The sequence below is a fragment of the Rhipicephalus microplus genome, chromosome 2, assembly GCF_043290135.1.
Source record: "Rhipicephalus microplus isolate Deutch F79 chromosome 2, USDA_Rmic, whole genome shotgun sequence".
Taxonomy (NCBI): Eukaryota; Metazoa; Arthropoda; class Arachnida; order Ixodida; family Ixodidae; genus Rhipicephalus; species Rhipicephalus microplus.
In genome coordinates this window covers 37,013,820-37,033,274 of record NC_134701.1, presented here as the reverse complement: position 1 = coordinate 37,033,274, position 19,455 = coordinate 37,013,820, and the positions used below count along the sequence as shown (strand labels likewise).

General features: G+C 45.4%; 1 protein-coding gene across 5 annotated transcripts in view; it reads right to left on the bottom strand.

Annotated features, from left to right (window-relative positions):
- Nucleotides 1–15,542, bottom strand: part of ric8a (ric8 guanine nucleotide exchange factor A) — a 401,642-nt gene extending 386,100 nt beyond the window's left edge. For 2 of the 5 annotated variants that reach the window (XM_075886380.1, XM_075886383.1), the window contains exon 1: nucleotides 15,159–15,330. In XM_075886380.1, the coding sequence (XP_075742495.1) occupies nucleotides 15,159–15,239 (81 nt within the window). In that variant the 5' untranslated portion in view covers nucleotides 15,240–15,330. Of the gene's footprint in view, nucleotides 1–15,158; nucleotides 15,331–15,355 lie in introns of those variants that run through there. The other 3 variants (XM_075886381.1, XM_037420240.2, XM_075886382.1) reach the window with 3 other exon arrangements.
- Nucleotides 15,543–19,455: the final 3,913 nt, after the last annotated feature.

The window sequence follows — 19,455 nt, the reverse complement described above, 5'->3', positions numbered from 1 at the left end:
TCAAAGTGGATCTCGAACCGTGCCTGGTCCTGGCTTTGCTTCTGGACATTGAACCGGAACGGCGTAGTCCCCGAGCTTCCAGCCTGGACTGGGATCTGGATCTTGATGTGGGTGTGCGGGCTGGTTGTGTGTGTTGCTGCTTCCCCAGGTTCCCTGGTCTGGCGAGCTGGCTTCCCGCTGGAGTACTTCGTTTCTCCTCGCAGCCCACCTTCGTTGTTTTACCAAGTATGGCATCTTAAATTTGGCCCTGCAAGTCCCGTCTGCCGTGGGGTGTGCTTCTCCGCAGATCTTGCACTTGGGTGTGCATTCATGGTCTTTGGTAGGATTTTCGCCACCACACGCCGGGCACAACTTGTGTTCCGGTCTTGTGCACGCATCGGGCCTGTCCCCGAGCCTCCCGCACTCTTCACAAAAGTCTATTTGTTTCTGGTATAATGACACTTTCATCATGATGCTGTTGAAGTAAGCCAACATGGAGATCCTGTTGCCTTCGTACAGCAGTATTACGGTGGTCGTGCTCTCCAGTCTCTTGGCATACGCCAGTGAAGGGTTCCTCGCGTTCACCAGTGTGTGCACCAGCTGATCATGTGTGTATTTAAAAGGAGTGTTGCAGAATATCTCCTTGACCATGTGTTCCGGTGCCAAGACGTACGCATTGGTCGCGTACTTCTTCCCGTTGATCTTTAAATCTTTGATTTTGACGAATTTAGTCACCATCTTCTCATCCGGTGTGCTGATCACCAGGATATTTTGTGTAGGGTTGAGACAGATCGTGAAGATTTCATCGTTGCTTAACCCTGCTTCTTGGCGCATCGCTTCTTCAAGGCTAGCTCTGCACGTATGTCTAATGCTCAGCCTGTCTCTTGGTCTGACGATTATCTTGATGTCATCTGCAGGTAGCCTTGCCATCTTGCTTTCTTGTACAATTGTATACTCTTCCCACTTCTGCGCATTGGGCTTCTTGAACGGATGCCTTTCTGTGCTGTCTCTTCACCAGGGTTCACACAGCCCTTTCTTTTGTACACGACTTCAATGCAGACCTCCGCTTCGCCATCAGCGTCTTGTCTTGTCAGATCACTTTCGTCCTCTTCGGAATTATTACTCAGTGTTTCCCCCACTTCTTCTTCATCTACGTCCGTTCGGAGGGCTTACAACTCGGCACTGTTAATCACGCTGCTCGAGGCCGGCATCGGCCTTGCAGGTGTAGGCTTAGCTGGGCCCACTTGTAGCTCGGGTGGCAATTCACATCGAAAAAGCTTCAAAAAAAAAGGTCTCTCACCAAGGTTTTCGGTGTAAAAGCATTCAGGTGGACTCATTCTATTCGGTGGTGGTCGATTGTTGGGTATTTGACTTGATAAAGCTGCAGAAAACATTTATAAAAGGCTGAGCTAATGTGAAGTGCGTCTGCAGCGTAGCATTGCCCGGCAGCGTCTCCGAGCAAGATAACACTTCTGTCGAACTTCGCTGCTTTGATACTCGCAACAAGAAGCGAGATGATCAGCTTTACAGCTTTTGGAGCTTGGATTACACAATCATAGATGGCACAGCTAGTCTAGCACTTCGCTGGGAGTCATTTCGCCGGTCTTTTCTTTGGAGTAGCATTACGCTGTAATTTAGCGAATGTAACGAGCTAACACAAGCATATTGCGCTATTTTAAAGCTGTCTAATTTGAATACATGTCGTCGCCGACGCTTCTCCAAACTCTGGTCGGGCCTTCCCACTGTTGTGTTGGTCATGGCTGAATGTTGAAGCCACACGTCAGTATTAAACATTCTTTTCAGCTTCAACAGCATTTGGGTGGAGGGACATTGGTTATGTTGATATTCGTCATCTTCGAAGTGTGCCGCGTAAATCACCACACTCTTCGACACATACGATTCCTTTCACTTCACTCCAATAGCCCGCAACTTTCGGAGCTTCACGTTTCTCGAAAAAGCGTGAAAGCTGGTCCCCAGCTATAGCACATGTTCCAGCAGCCTATGGCTCCGCGTTTCGTACAACGAAAAAGTTAAATTCTCTGAATTATCCACTCGTAGAGGGATAATTCAGAGAAGAAAAGGAAAGGATGCGGCTGCAGGAAGGTCTACTCATGAGTAGTAGTGAGCTGTTATTGACGTCATTTCCGTTTGTGCTCGATTTGCCCTGGCACACCGCTAGACCACCGCATCGTCTGTCAGCTGACAATTAGAGCCCGATTATAAATGAAATATGTGATTGCAAGCTTTTTCACTCTCATTATCATTGTTTATACAACATATACTATGCATTCTGAGCCAATTGTGCCCAGGGAAAATTTCGTTGCAGTTGGCCTACAATGGAGGAAGACTTCAGGCATGTTTTTACAACAGCAGGAAAGATCCGTAGTTTCCTGCACAATATGCTGCTAGGAGAAGAGGCAAAGATGAAGGCACAAAGTTGAGTGCTTTACATTTTTTAGGGAGTTTACTGGAGGCTTACAGAGAGGATTCAGGTTATATTGAGGACCCCACAGCAAGCGATCGAAAGAAAAATGGTAGGTGTAACTGTATATTGATATGTGGGGTTTAACATCCCAAAACCACCATATGATTATGAGAGACGCCGTAGTGGAGGGCTCCGGAAATTTCGACCACCTGGGGTTCTTTAACGTGCACCCAAATCTGAGCACACGGGCCTACAACATAGGTGTAACTGTAAGAGACAAGAAGAGAGCAGAGTGGTCAGGAAACAAACTGGGGTTAAGGATATTGTAGTTAAAATCAAGAAGAAGAAATGGTCAAGGGCAGGGCACACAGCGCGTAGGAAGGATAGCCGCGGTTCATTAGAAGTAACTGACTGGATTCCCATTGAAAGCAAGCGGGTGTGGGGGAGACAAAGTTAGGTGCACAGATTCGGTAGTTTGTGGGTATAAAGTGGCAACAGCAAGCACAGGACCGAGCTGACTGACGAAGCAGGCTTTTGTCCTGCAGTGGGCACGGAGGAAGAATAGACAGGAGGGGAAGCTCTGCTCCTTTCCACGCCGTGATTGTGTAACCCCCCTCCCTCCCCCGAGCAGCCGCGAACGTCGTGACAGCGCCACCTACAGAACTGCGGCCGAACTGCCGCACTAAAGCAGCAGACGTGAGAAGTGTCGTCTGCTTGCACCCTTGTGCTCGCTGCTCAGAGCATTAGTGCATAGCTCAGATACACTCACTAAACGAGACGGCAAACCGTTGAGGCTCAGAAACTTAAGGTGCCGCTTGAGCGAGTCACAAGATCTTTGGCTGGTCTAGGATGTCTATACATTTAAACCTAGCGTAGTGTCGCGCCTTCATACCGTTTTGCTGCGAAAATAATTTTCCTAGATGCAGTCGCTTCCCTCTCATTGTCTATCTCCTCTTCATATAGCCCTCGCCTATTTTTGCTACTGTTCTTGGTCAGACGAATCGTTGTGAGGTCAAACTTATTTTGTTACACAAAACTGATTCACAGCTTGAGGCTGTGAATCAGGATTCACAGCTCCGCTCTTCTGTTCAAGTCAATGCAGTCTGCTCAAACATGCTTCGTCAATGTCTTTCTTTCGCGAGCAGTAGTTCTGTATGACACTGTCATATCGAAGAATGTGCAAAATCTTTCCTCAAGCTACTCAACGAGCGATTTTAGGCATGCGCATAACTACGATTACAGAACATTTGTTTTTTCTTGTTTTTTTTATTCTACCACTTCATTTCTTTTGTTGCCCGCAGAGCACCTGTTCCAACATATATAATTTAAAATGCTGGCACTAAGACATTCTACTTGCTTCATTTTGTTCTGACAAACCGCGCCCGTGAAAAACTTTCATAGCTGCATCCAGTAGCACTGTGGAGCCGGCGAGAAGCAAATGTAGCACACGACACTCAGGCGCCGTCGTAGACTGCGATCGCCGTGGGCGCGCACGTTTTCCTCCCGCGGCCGAAGCAAATAGTTCTGTGCATCGCTGCAAGGATCGCTGCGCGCACGTTCACCAAACTCCTCTCCCAAGGGGACATTATCGCAGCGCGCGCTCGCGCTGTCCCCGGCCCGGAGTTTCCCCTCTTGTCTTTCTTGCTCCGTGGCAGCAGGCGTAATCAGGCTCATGATGATGATAAGTAAGAGGCAATCCAAAAATTGTAGGAAGGGGAAGTTCTAGCTTTGAGGAAGACAAGTCTGCTTGTCGAAACACCGGCTTATACAAAGTATAGGGGATACTTTGTATCCCCTCTACTTTCATTGACAATGTTGCTAGTTATTTCCCGTTATTATTGTGTCAAATAAAGAAGAAAAATGAGCCCTTAAAATTACCACTTCTTTCCTTCACCCTCTGGTCAGTGATTATTGCCCATGACAGCATTACCCCTAGAGTTGGTTTAGCTCCAGAATAAACTCGACTGCTCAAGTCATGCTAACAACCTGATATCACAACAGTCGAAATATTCGTGGACATAAAACATGCTGGCATGCCCTACACTAAGCAGCAATACTATATGTGTAACATTTATTATAGGTGAAGCTGGATGGCATAAATTTAAAAATGTAAGATTGCATAAAAATATCACGCTGTTGTGTGTACAACCCTTCATTGCTTGCCACTTATTTACGCACTCACTCATAGAAATAATGAGTCACCAAGTCAGTAAACTGAATACAAAGTAAACTGAATACAAAGTATTTAGTCTGTATGAATTACGCCTAGTGCTCAGATATAATTATGAAAGAAAACAAAATATATCAATGCTTAAGGAAATGGCAAAACTAGCCAAACTGTTTTCTTTGTACTCTTTGAAGCTAATCTAAAAATTTAAGGTCAAGCCCTCAGGCACGAATTATGGTGTCGAAATATTAGGAATTTCTTTACCCACTGTTTTAAATGTTTTAGCATGAAATGGTGTTGACATTGGTGTAGGTCTGAGCTTCTAGCGTTTTTCAAATGAAGCTTATATCAGGACTCTCAAATGTAGAGTGGCCTTCATGAACTAATCCAACTCATTTTCTTTCAAATGCTCGCCGCGAGTAATGAATAGAGACCGGATTATAGGCAAATGCCTATTTTTTTCCTTGCGTTCCTATCGTGCCATTTTGATATATGAGCATAAATTAGAGGTTAAGAATGGCTTTTATAGAGTTTTTATAGTGCCTATAAATGCCTATTTTTAGTGTTTGTACCTAAATGCGTATAAGTGCCTATAAATGTCTATTTTCCAAATAAGCACCTATATGAGCGCTATTTGAGCGCAAACCTTGTTTTTAAGCGCAGCTTGAAACCTTTATTAGTGTCAAAAAGTCAGTATTATTATTTACAAACACGAGGTTAAACGAACTCCTCTAGTTCTGACAACTTTCACAAAACAACCGCTAAACGCAGTGAAATGGCACTCGCTGGCCACCATACGCCCCAGAGCTGGCATGCTGCGAGCGATTTGAGGAGGCGCATGAGAAGTGCAAAACGCACTATTTCTGCAGCCCTAAGTGGAAGCACGTTTCAGCGTCAGCAGGGGTAGGAGGAGGGAAAATTAAAGATGGGATAAGAAAATGAGAGTGGCGTCTATGGCCGAGTACGCGGCGGCCGTCTTCTAAAGACAGCTGCCCAGTGTCCTGGAGGAACTTAAGAACAGCCCTGAAAACCTGGGTGTTGCGGTGAGGAAGGAACAGCAGGTTTTTCTGTATGCCATGGGCAGGTGGAGAATGAATGAAAAGGAGTGCTCATGTTGTTTCAGTCGTGGCGAAGGCCACCAAATTGCTATACCATATACAGCAAAGCTTGAGACAGGCGCTGGCATGTTTACAATCAACGGCGTATTTAGCATTTCACCCTATGCCTGGATACGCTTGTGCCGTGCGAGATCCATTGGCATATGTCTTCAAGTGACAAACGTGAAAAAAATACAGAACAGGTATGCAGCATTTGTTCTAAACCATTGCTAAAAAAATTACAGCTGTACCAATATCAAAAATGAACTAGGATGGAGATTACTATTATTGCGTCAAATTAAACTGCAATTAAAGCTCCTATGTCAAGCATGTAGCGGCGAGAGAAGAGAGACGTGAGACGGCGTCGAAGGCGGCTGACGGGGCCGTGCTGATTTAGCCACTTTATTCCACGCCTGAAGAGCAGCCACGGTGGCTGTCCACGTCCGACGCGCCAGGTGCGTGAGCTCGTTCTAATCCTCGCGCAGCTCGAGCTAGCACCAGCTGCGCGAGAGGCGCGGCGCGGTGATTTAGAAATGATGATGGTGATGATGTCACTACAAGCGTTCCGCAGTAAAACTCGCATTCGAACAGAATAGACATAAACAGTCCTTTTTGCGCATAGGTGATTAAGATTTTAGAATGTCGTACTATATCCATTTTTTATATTATTTCACTTTTTGTTAGTTTCTTGACTGAATGAAATGGCTTATAAACAGAACAAGTGTGCTGTATCAGTAAAGGCATGTTTTCTTTGACATTGTAACCCATCTGCTGCAGCGTCTTAAGCACCTTTCTCTAGGTTACATAAGAAGTTTTAGTCAGGCACTACAAGTTCTTGCGTACCCAATGGAAAGCGTTCTACCACGGAAGTTTTTCAGATTGGTTTGCAACGAGCCACAAACCCATGATGCGAAGAGCCAAGCTTGAATCCTTTGCCTCTCGCCCCATGTAGCCATCACAAGCCTAATTCCATCCCTGCCCTCTTCGGTGTCAGGCCTGGAGGATCACATAATGCATAAACACCAACAACATCATGCGTAAACAAGGTCACGCGCGCAAGATGTGCCCTAGCCTGTGTAGTGTCGTTTCGGTGTTCTTTTTTGTGTATTTCCCATTTCTGTGGGAAGGATCAGTCAGTGCATCCACTTTTAAAGAGGCTGGCATGGATGGATCACGTATCATGACCGTGATACACGACGTCGCTCCTCTCAAACTGCTGTCAGAGATGGCGCACCAAACACAAGCTAAGCACTATCTTGCATGGCGAAGGCACCATGCAAGAACAATGAGAAGGCGAACTCAAGTGAAATGTAGTAGTAGTAGTAGTAGTAGTAGTAGTAGTAGTAGTAGTAGTAGTAGTAGTAGTAGTAGTAGTAGTAGTAGTAGTAGTAGTAGTAGTAGTAGTAGTAGTAGTAGTAGTAGTAGTAGTAGTAGTAGTAGTAGTAGTAGTAGTAGTAGTAGTAGTAGTAGTAGTAGTAGTAGTAGTAGTAGTAGTAGTAGTAGTAGTAGTAGTAGTAGTAGTAGTAGTAGTAGTAGTAGTAGTAGTAGTAGTAGTAGTAGTAGTAGTAGTAGTAGTAGTAGTAGTAGTAGTAGTAGTAGTAGTAGTAGTAGTAGTAGTAGTAGTAGTAGTAGTAGTAGTAGTAGTAGTAGTAGTAGTAGTAGTAGTAGTAGTAGTAGTAGTAGTAGTAGTAGTAGTAGTAGTAGTAGTAGTAGTAGTAGTAGTAGTAGTAGTAGTAGTAGTAGTAGTAGTAGTAGTAGTAGTAGTAGTAGTAGTAGTAGTAGTAGTAGTAGTAGTAGTAGTAGTAGTAGTAGTAGTAGTAGTAGTAGTAGTAGTAGTAGTAGTAGTAGTAGTAGTAGTAGTAGTAGTAGTAGTAGTAGTAGTAGTAGTAGTAGTAGTAGTAGTAGTAGTAGTAGTAGTAGTAGTAGTAGTAGTAGTAGTAGTAGTAGTAGTAGTAGTAGTAGTAGTAGTAGTAGTAGTAGTAGTAGTAGTAGTAGTAGTAGTAGTAGTAGTAGTAGTAGTAGTAGTAGTAGTAGTAGTAGTAGTAGTAGTAGTAGTAGTAGTAGTAGTAGTAGTAGTAGTAGTAGTAGTAGTAGTAGTAGTAGTAGTAGTAGTAGTAGTAGTAGTAGTAGTAGTAGTAGTAGTAGTAGTAGTAGTAGTAGTAGTAGTAGTAGTAGTAGTAGTAGTAGTAGTAGTAGTAGTAGTAGTAGTAGTAGTAGTAGTAGTAGTAGTAGTAGTAGTAGTAGTAGTAGTAGTAGTAGTAGTAGTAGTAGTAGTAGTAGTAGTAGTAGTAGTAGTAGTAGTAGTAGTAGTAGTAGTAGTAGTAGTAGTAGTAGTAGTAGTAGTAGTAGTAGTAGTAGTAGTAGTAGTAGTAGTAGTAGTAGTAGTAGTAGTAGTAGTAGTAGTAGTAGTAGTAGTAGTAGTAGTAGTAGTAGTAGTAGTAGTAGTAGTAGTAGTAGTAGTAGTAGTAGTAGTAGTAGTAGTAGTAGTAGTAGTAGTAGTAGTAGTAGTAGTAGTATGTGTGGTTTTACGTAAAAAAAACACCATATGAATATGAGGGATGCCGTAGTGGAGGTCTCCGCAAATTTTGACCATCTGGTGTTCTTTCACGTGCACTGACATCTCGCAGTGCACGGGCATCTACTTTTTTGCATCAATTTAGATGTGACCACCAAGGTCACAATCGAACACGCAGCACTAGTGTCAGCAGCGGAGCACCCTACAACGACTGGTTCAACAAAGCGGATGTGAAACGAGGGTCCATTAGTGAATAGCATCTTGAGGCTATACAAAATAAAAATAAGCTGAGATTCCGTTTGTGTTTTATACTATATTTATCAGCTTTCAATCATTATACTGGTTTTTAAAAAGCAGTGCAAAGACAGAGAAAAGAAAAACATAGAGATAGAGACTGCTGTCTTTCTTTTCCCTCTGTCATTGTGTGTTCCATTCCAAATGATATGAAGAAGCTAGCCCAAACTAAAGTACACCTCATTCATGATTCACAACAGAACACATGGCATGCCGTCTAAAATATTGTCACTTGCGAAGATGATAATGAGGAACCCTTTAAAATGCAGGCTATAATCAAAAAGTGGGCATTTTTCGTCTTTTCTTTTTTTAAGATAGCTAGCACTTAACCAAGTTTTTGATGAGTGTGCGGTGAGTGACGTGAGAGCACCAATGCCAACGTAAATGAGCGAAGTAAAAGCAGGACCATTCCTTGCTGTACGTCACCCCCTCCATCTTGGGGCACACGCCCGCGAGAAGGGCAAATGGTATTCAGTAAAAAGTTAGCGTTTTCCTGTGACACGAAGTGTTGCAAATCTTACCAGGCATGTTCTTGAGTGCCCAGTACATCGATTACGCTTGTCAGCTCGAAATGCCCAAACCTAGTAAGGGGCCCTATAAGGTTTTTACCGGCGGGGGGAAATTGATCTTACGCGATTATATCTCGCATCCCTCCCTTTTGGGGTATTAGTGGTATGGTTATTTACTCTTACGCTGGCCTTCCCAGCCACGACGAAATGAAAGAAACCCGGGAGAGCATTGATCGACTTGCAATGCTAGACAACAAAACAAAAGACCCTAATCAGTGAATCGCGCAGGAAATGCATGCCTACGTTCAACCGTAGGTGCCTTTGTGCTATCGTAAACAAAATCTTTTTTTTTTTTGCTTCTTGTCGCAGATACAAGTCGCCCATGTCTGTTCTAAATTATTTCAATTTTTGTATTTATTGTGCCTGTATTTATAATTTTAAAGGCTCAAAACGGTGTTTTACCTGCCTGTCTTTAGTGCCTAAAACACACTTTTTTAGTGCCTCAAAATCTGGCCTCTAGTAATGAATGTTCTTCCTATTTCTTAGTTCTTTTTTATATATCTTATTGCGTGAAGCGTGTGTACTGTGACTGCGTGACATTGGACTGTAACAGGCTGGGAAGCTAGTCAAGCTCTGTTGTGCTTTTTATTTCCGTGCCTTCTTTTCTGTGAAGTAGTAAATAAATGAAATAAAACAAAAAAATAAATTCATTAGTCATTGCATATATCTCTACATTTTTCATTCACTGGCCTGCAGTTGAGACAAGCAAGAACTTTGCCTCTAATTAATGAAATTTCTCACCGATTCCACGATGCTATGCTGTAAAAAATTTTAAGGTCACAGGATTTTTTGCTTGTTTGGAACGATAAAGCCTTTTGAAACAATATCGAGTGTCTTACACAGTCTTTGTGCACTTAGATGAGCAGACATGGTTTTCGAGACCAACTGACAAATAGCCAAGCCTTTTCTCTTAAGACTGTCCACAACCTGAGCATTAAACTTCTAGTGAACTTCAATAGAATCAAAACTGATAGCATCGCTGAGTTTGGCAGGTTTACTTAAAAGGTATTCTGGCTACATAAAAGCACATGGTCCACTTTTTGTAGCCCACGTGGCATTTCGGGACTGCACTTGCCTTGTGCCCACGAGACGTGGTTCTGTGCATGTATTTTAGTTTAGTTGCACCTTTGTAGATTTTGTTGTGATGACAAAAAGATATTCTCATGTTGTTGAATCAACAAAACACTTTAGACAATTCAGTATATTTAAAACCAACACGCTTCAGCTACAGACAGAAGTGGGACTGGAAGAACTCGTGCAGGAAATTCGGCAAATAAGCTTTGTCCACATCGCACCCCGCCAGAAGGACAAAATGTTATCTGCGATGATAACGGCTACACTTTGATTGATGTGGAGCTTCTACAAACCATGGAGGAACCGTGGCACTCGTAGACAACACAATGAATGGTGTTCTTTGGAATGAAAACCCTCTGGACTGCCACCAAAGAAAACAGCAAAAAGTAGCAACGAGCCAGTTCAAGTTGCTAACTAAATGGTTCAGTACATAATTTTGAACAAAATATGAAATATATTTGTTTTTCTACTTGCAACTCTCAATATCACGAACCAGATTATTTCTTCCTGACATTCGCCCCCATTAGCAAATAAATTGAAAAAACCAGCAGACTGGTTTTCCATCAGAATTTACCAACTATTGATACTAAGCTAATTAACAAACTAGATTTCTAAACACTTAACTTTTTTGGTAATTTTTTTCACTTTCAAAAATGAAATGATAAAAATGAGTTGCGATGCCAACACTTGAAACAATTGCTGTTCTAGTTCTACGGCAAGAAGAAACGTCGACGAATAAAATGAAAGCAACCCGCACGCCTAACATGTAGCATATTCTAGAGAAAATCACCGCTCTGACGAGACAAGCCCACCTCAGCGCGTGGGCAGTGGCGTACCAACTACTTGACGAGTGGGGGGGCAAGCTTATCTAATTCGTTCCCGGTATATATATGTTTATGTATGTATATGTGTATGTATATATATATATATATATATATATATATATATATATATAAAGGGAAAGAAGTGTATACTGAAGGGCTCGTTTTTCCGTGTTTTGACACAATATTAATGAGATCTAACAGACAATGCCAAGGAATGTGCAGGGGAAGTTATTAGACCGAATTGTAGTGTAAATGTGAAGAAAGAAAAGTGGGTGAAAAGATAATTTGCCGTGGGCAGGAACCGAATCTGCGACCTTATAATAACACGTTCGATACTCTACCGCTGCGTTACCACAGCGGCTATCCTCCCAGCTACTTTACTGGGTGTATATGTAAATTTGAACAAGGTAGTGTCAGTCAGCGCCCTCAGTAGCCATGGAGGCAAGAGTGGCACACTCTTTATGAGCCTACGTGGCGTCACGTCCCTGCCACAATAACCTGTCCACGGCAAGATATCTTTTTACCCACTTCACTTTCTTCCCATTTTCAAAATTTGAAATTTCAAATCATTTTATTATTTCATATTAATATGTACAAAAAATAATATACAGAAGGAGATCCCGTAGTATACACCGAAATGGGATCTCCTATGAAATGTAAACATAAGTATTTGATTGGCAACAACAGTGTGAAAATGGGAGAATAGAAGATTAGAAAATGAAATACAGATACAACTAAAAGACGATGCTTTCATCAACTGCCCCGCCGCGGTGGTCTAGTGGCTAAGGTACTCGGCTGCTGACCCGCAGGTCGCGGGTTCGATTCCCAGCTGGGGCGGCTGCATTTCCGATGGAGGCGGAAATGTTGTAGGCCCGTGTGCTCAGATTTGAGTGCACGTTAAAGAACCCCAGGTGGTCGAAATTTCCGGAGCCCTCCACTACGGCGTCTCTCATAATCATATGGTGGTTTTGGGACGTTAAACCCCACAAATCAATCATCTCATCAACTATATGCAATTGAAAATAGAAACTGCAGAATATATTCATATATAACTTACATTACAATTTGGTCTATTAACTTCCCCTATACTTTCCTGTGCATCATTGTCTGTTAGATCTCATTATATATATATATATATATATATATATATATATATATATATATATTTGTGTGTGTGTGTGCGAAAATGTTTCTTCCAAAGTTTCCGCAGGAGAGCCTGCCTTCATCAGAGAATACAGGGTAGATGCGAAGGAAAACGCACTTTTTAAATAGACGAGTATGGTGGGGGCCCCCAAAACGTGCCCAACTATTATCGTCATAGATATCGCATATATCGTGTAACTATTAATAAACATAGGCACTTGTGCGATATGGTTATGTTATGACTGTATGCAAAAATCGCAAGCAAGACAGAGTTTTATACTACAAAGTATAAAACTCTATGTACAGAAACATGCACAGAAACATGCAAACGGACAGTGCTGGAATATATACCATCATTGTCACGTCTATATATGATGGTGGGAGATGTACACGGAGGATTCGTGGGTTGCGCGATCATCTCCGAACAAGTGCCTCTTACATCACATCACTTTGTGGATATGGCGCCGATTTTTTATGCCTCACTTCACAACTCACTGCATAAATACAATTAGTTCATTCTTGCCGAGAATGAGACGAATAAGCAGCACTGCACATATGCGCTTCTTTAAGTCTACTTAGTGCAAAAAACCACGGACTTTAACTGCCTCCCTGGTTCGTGGGATCAAGTTTCAGGGAAAGATAAGCTGAGCTTACCATTCCTCGATTCCACTGTTTTATTTGTCGCCACTTTTAAAGCAGCTGCCACTGTTACAAGGTACCATAAGCAAAGCTGATCACTTATTTGGTTAATTGAAGACTGAAGCGCAAATTTTTTTTCCCCTCCTTCCCCTCTTTCAGTACGGAAAAACTAAATATTAAAAAGAATTCATCATACTCATAGGCTCACAGCAGCTTCGACAGAGCGGTGGTGATGCTATTGCTTTTCTAGGGAAGAAAATTATTTTCGTGAAGCAGCAAGTGCTTTTATTAGTCCATAAAAACTTTGCTCATTCCCATCTGTAGCTGCATAAGCCAGCCAGGCACAGCAGAATAAAAGCATGAGCCAGTGATGTAACCTTATAGGCACCCGGCAATGCAGTTTGCTTGTACACGTCGCGCCGCCTAGCAGCGGTGATTAGAACCCACGGGGTGGCCCTTCACAGCATTTTACCGTTGTGCACATTACGAACAGGTGGAACAACATAGGAGTGCATCGCTTTTTAATGGATTTACTGCAGCCTGTTGACAACTCCGTCATCAGAAGAGGGAAAAAAAAGAACAAACGCAGATACCACTGCTATAAGGATTGCCACAACAAAGAAGGGGATGTCGGGGTCATAATGTATTGCTTTCTATCGAGACCGTGGGAAGAAACTCGGCGGCAGAAGTGAATTGTCGCTGTTCGACACGTCAAGTAAGTGTCGCCCTAGCGAATTCTTGGTAAACGACATCAGAGCAAAAACAATAACGGGGAGCATTCCTGCAGCGTACAGTAACGTTACAACTGCTCACAAGCGTGTGTTAAAACACGCACAGTAGTTGTCACTCGTAAAACCTATTGTGGTAAAAGCTTGGACGAACGGCGCATTTTCCCACGCATTGATTTGTCAACGTGTCTTGCCACTCCTTTGAGCACCAGGATGATGACTAGACTGCTGAAACGGGCTCATTATAGCCGAGGCTTTCTCGCGCTTAGTACGACAGAAATAAGGCTGGAGTGCACCGCTTAACATGTGCACTATTCGCAAATTACCGCTTCACTCGTGCACATGTTTTGTTTTTCCGTTATTGTCAGCTGACCGCTTCATCACTCGTCGTATATTCGAATATTCGTGTTTCGCTCACGCACACTTGCACACGTTTTATTTTTGCATTATTGAGTGTCAGCTGACTGTTATCAATTCAATGTTTCAGCGCCGATGACCTTTCATCTTGGAAGCCTAACGAGAATACCAGAATATGCTCGAGGCATTTCGACAACGGCAAAACAGCACCATTGAGAATCATCATGGTTACCTTCCGACAGTATTTGCTCCAGTATACAAAAGGCGGTTGACAGCTCCTGCTCAACAGCTTTCGAGGTTTTCGAGAAGTAAAACTACAAGTGACAGCTGATCAAGAAACGTATAAGGTCGTATTTGTGTACTTAAGTAAAATTCGACGTCGTAAGCATGCTTGCTTTGCTGTGACAACCACTTCGCTGCGATGTGGTGTTCACTTCTTTAAGACTAGACAAATGGTCGTTGTCGTACAGTGTGCGCCCCTTTTCAAGCGTCGGTGGTTGAAAATGGGCAGCGATGTTTTTAATCCCCTTAAAACCGGAATGAAAAACCACCGACATGCCTCAAACAGCCCGATAAACTCACGCCATGCACAGTAGGATTGGCTTGTTGGCTGCTTCGGCGCTTCGCAGAATCGATACAGTGGCGCTGACGGCTGGGCCGATCGCTGTCCCACCTAACCATCGTCGGTTGCCTATACAGCCCTGTTCAGGGCTAGCCTGCTCTGCAATGCTACAGCACAAGGCGCGAAGAGTCTACTAGAAAGCTCTTCACAGCAGAATTGTTGGAAATATTTTATTATATGTAACATTTTCTCGTAATATATAGAGCCCCTCGTAACATTAAAACTGAGCGAGTACTGCGGTCAAAGAAAACATCGCCTTAGTTGTTTGTTTTCCCCATCGTGCAGCCAACATTGACCACTGTTGGAAGTGCGGGGGGGGGGGGGGGGCTCAACCTCCTTACCTTTCCTTGGTGGGGAGGCTAACGCCCCCCTTGACCCACACCCCCCTAGGCTGATTGGTACGCCTATGTGCGTGGGCATGTCCCGACAGGCCATTGCATTCTCGCTGCGGTCGTTTTGAAGCGCCGTTGGCAATAGAAAGTAATAAAGTGGGAGGGGAAGGTGTCGGCGGATGAGTCCGTCACGTTGTCGATGCTTTCGTACATACACCCATACATGCATCGATATGGACACACTTTTTGCGAAGCACTACAAGCGCATGACAGCGTGCGAAAACAAATCAGCGGGCCTGCCGAGGCGACAACTTGCCGCACCATGAAAATGCTCGCCGCACTGCTCGATGAGCCTACAAAACACAATGAATACACAACTCTACGCTGGCTCACCTTTGCATTAAATTCTTTGAGAAAGAGTTCAGCTTGGTCATTTGAGACGGCCAACAGCTGGTCCACAATCGACAGCCCCATCCGGCACAGCGGAGTTGGCGTTAGCGGTCTCCGCACATGTAAACCACTCAACACCACACACACCTTTGGCTGTGCAACAAAAATAAGGGTGGCGGTGGCGTTGTGAACTAACTTACCATTCTCATGGCCTTCGAGATTGCAAGCGCGTGGCGTGGTTCACTCAAGCCGTCCCATTCGCCGCGCTCCGCAGTAAAACCAGCGAGTAACTTAGAAGTGTGGCAGCTTGGGCTAGTTGGTATGGCATGACGATAGTTATTGCGCGAGAACAAAACGACGAACACAGAGACCAGAAGGACACGAGCGCTAACTTCCAACTGAGTTTATTGCGCAGGTGGTGGTGGTGGTGAAAACATTTAATAACCATTAAATGGTTACAGAGAGGTGATTGGGTTGGGGCCTTATTGGCCTCCTACCCTCACAGCACTAGGTGGAACCCCTATTCCGGGGCTCCATTGGCAAGCAACGCCGCCCGCGCACGTTGAACCAGAGCCTCTTGGGCCTTCAGGTCTTGACAGCCGAGCAGGGCCGCCTCCCAGTCCTCTCTCGTGGGATTGGGGTTGGGGGGGATAGATGGATTAGACTGGCACGCCCAGACGATGTGAAAGGTGTCAGCCACCTCACCACAGAACTGGCACGTGCCATCAAAGGATGAATTGAAATGTTTTAGCACCGCCGGGCACAGTACAGTATTGGTAAACAGTTTTAAAAGGAGGCGCTCGTCAGCGCGATGCAGTCCCTTACAAGGGTCTGGATAGCGCCGGTGCTCCTCCTTGTAGTAATTGGTAATATCTTTGAATGAAAGGGCCGAATTGTCTGATTGCGAGTACGCTTCCAAAGACAGGGAGATAGCCCGGGAAGAGAGTGCGCGGGCGGCCTGATCGGCCTGTTTGTTACCCCTGAGTCCTTGGTGACCGGGTGCCCAAACCAGATTTCGCGGAGTTGGATTAACGTATCGGCAGCTAGGTTCCAGTATGCGCTGAGCAAGCGGTGAAGCCCACCCTAGCTGATAGTTCCGACAGGCCCCTCGTGAGTCGGTGATGATATGTTTAGAAGAGGGATAGGTGAGAGCCAGAGCGATGGCAACCTCCTCCGCGTGTGTTGCGCTGTAGGCTTTGAAAGTGAGCCCGTTTACGGTGTTTGCGTTGTGTATGACTGCGGCAGTATACCACCCCCCATGGTGCGGGCCGGCAACGTCCACGTAGCACACGTGTTCCTCTTGACCAAAGTGTCGCTGCAACGCTTCCGCGCGCGCCTGGCGGCGACCACTGTGGTTTTCTTTGGACATGTTGCGGGGAAGGGGTCGGACCCGGAGGGCGCGTCTCCAAGGTTCTGGCACTCTCACCCTTTCCTCAATATAGTAATCGTGTTTGATGTGTATTCGGTCCAAGAGGCGGCGACCGGAATGGGTCTGTGCAAGGCGCGTGTATTGGTTAACGAGGTGGGCTTCTCGAAGTTCCCGGTAGGTATTCACCACGCCTAGGGCCAGAAGTCTCTGGTTGGACGTGGTGATAGGGAGGTCGAGAGCCCGCTTGATAACTTTACGGTGGATGACCTCGAGTTGATCATCCTCGTGTTTGCGTAGGTGCAAGTAGGGAGTCGAGTAGAGTATTCTACTCGTTACGAAAGCAAGGGCAAGCCGCATTGCATCCCTGCTTCGTAATCCGCCCCGCTTGTTGGAGACCCGGCGGACCATACGGCCCACCTGGTCTCCCACCGTGCGAAGTTTGGCTATTGTGGTGTCGACCTTGCGTTGGTGGTGTATGAAGAGGCCAAGGACGTACGCGGATCTCCTTGGCCTCACGGATCGGTCCTGAGGGAAGACTGATATGGAGCTGAGTTGTGTCCTGAGGGGAGGGACGTACGTGCACAAATTCTGACTTAGCCGGGGCACACTGGAGTCCGCAGTAGGTTGCGTAGTCGTCGACTACAGTCGCTGCTGCTTGCAGGCATGACTCCATGTGACCCAGGTTACCTTGCGTGGCCCAGATCGTGATATCATCCGCGTAAAGAGCGTGATGTATCCCTGGTAAAGAAGCCAATTTGGGGGGAAGATGAAGCATGGCTATATTAAATAGGAGAGGAGAGAGGACCGCGCCTTGAGGAGTTCCCCTCGAGCCGTTGACGTAAGGCCCATGTTCCTCATCTTGTATGCGTATGTAGGCTCGACGGTCTGTAAGAAACTGTCTAACATAATTGAATGTTTTATAACCACAGTTGGTCTGACTGAGGTGGTCAAGGATTACCTCATGCTTCACGTTGTCGAATGCTCCTTTAAGATCCAAGGCCAGGACTACCTTGTCATTGTGGGGGCATTCAACAGGATCTAATATGTCATGGTGGAGCTGTAGAAGTATATCCTGGGCTGACTTCTGAGAACGGAATCCAAACATGGTGTCCGCAAAAGTGTGCTGTGTTTCTAGAAACTCGGAGAGTCTGTCGCGCACCATCGTTTCCATCAGCTTGCCGACACAAGACGTGAGGGAGATGGGGCGAAGGTTCTCCACGTCAATAGGTTTACCTGCCTTCGGGATGAAGGTCACGAGAGCTGATTTCCATTCAAGAGGGAGAGGAGTTTCTCCGTCCCAAATGCTATTGATGTATTTGAGGAGCGTGGCGTAGGCTGCGTCGGGAAGATTGGCCAACAGTTTGACCGTAACCTGGTCACGCCCTGGTGCAGTGCCACGCTTCATCTTGCGTAAGGCCGCCTGGAGGTCGTGGAGCTGGAACGGGGTGTCCAACTGCGTGTTCTTTTTGCCTGCGTAGGAGTATGCGGCCGTCCGGGGGTCCTTGGTGGTGCACAGGTAACGGTCCCTGAGCGTGTTTGCCAGCTGTGTTGTCGTTCCTGTAAAGTTGTGCATGACCTTATGTAAGTGACGTTGAGTTTCCGTGCGTGTTTGTGTTGGATCGATGAGAGCGCGAAACAGGCGCCACGTGTTGCGACCAGACATCTGGCGTGCAGCCGTGTTGCACCTGTCCACCCAGTTAGTGTCGGCTAGCTGAGCAGCATATTCCGCAGCTTGCTCCGTGAGTTCTAGGATGCGTTTTTTGAGGCGTCTGTTATGTTTCTGTTTTTTCCATCGTTTGGTGAGGCTGCGGCGGGCCTGCCAAAGATGGAGGAGGTGGTTGTCCACGTCCGTTTGAGTTTCCGTGAGCTGTATCAGCTGTTCGTGTTGTTTCAGTGTAGACGTCAGTGATTTAGACCAGGTGTCGTATCCCGACTGGAGAGGGTCTACAATAGGTAGAGTGGTGCGGAAAGTTGTCCAGTCTGGGATACGAGCTTGTGTAAGTGGGCGTTTTAAGGGACGCATGTACACAGTTGTGTTTAATACACAATGATCACTACCGAGAGTGTCCTGTGTGTTCAGCCAGTCGGCATGGCGTATGTTGCGTGTAATTGTGAGGTCCGGGCAAGTATCTCGTTGAACAGAGTTGCCTACACGTGTTGGGCTGGCGGGATCGGTGTGGAGGGTGAGTTCAAGTGTAGAAAGAAGTTCCGCAAGCTTCCTTCCACGCGTGTCCTCTCGTGGGTAACCCCATAACCTGCTTGGGGCATTGAAGTCGCCGACGATCAGGAGGGGGTCCCGTCCTGCCACCTGCATAGCTTGTGTGAAAGTTTCGCTGAACGTGACGTTCTTAAGCTTTGGGGGACAGTAAATGTTTAAAATATGAACAGGTGGGTCAGATCGCCTTATAGGCAGCACCGACACCATTGTGTATGGGAAAGGCGGTGTTGTGGGGAGTGTGACTTCCTGGGCGGTATATTGCTTGTGAACAAGTATACATGTCTCCGGGTTGTGTTGAAATTATTGCGCAGAAAGCGAATATATATAGAGGAGACAGTAACCATGTGACACAAATCATATGGCACAAAGAGCAAAACATGAGTAAGAGAAACACAAAAGCACAGAAAAAGGCAAAGAAAAAGTCTATAAGAAAACGAAACTGAAAGGTAAAGATAATATAACTACTTGCGCGCACCGAAACCTTCGAGGAACCTTAGTTCCTTCTCGGACAGAGACACGGAGGGCTTGCTTATACAAGGCACCTGTTCGCATGCCATCTGCGCGGCCTCGACAATGACTCGGGTGCGCTCATCTTTGTGCTTGTACAGCGTCACTGTGTCCTTGAAAAGGGGCACACAATTGCACTCAGTGCAGTGCTGAGCAAGAAAACCATCTTTCCCTAACATTGTTAGCGTGTTCTCTCAACCGATCAT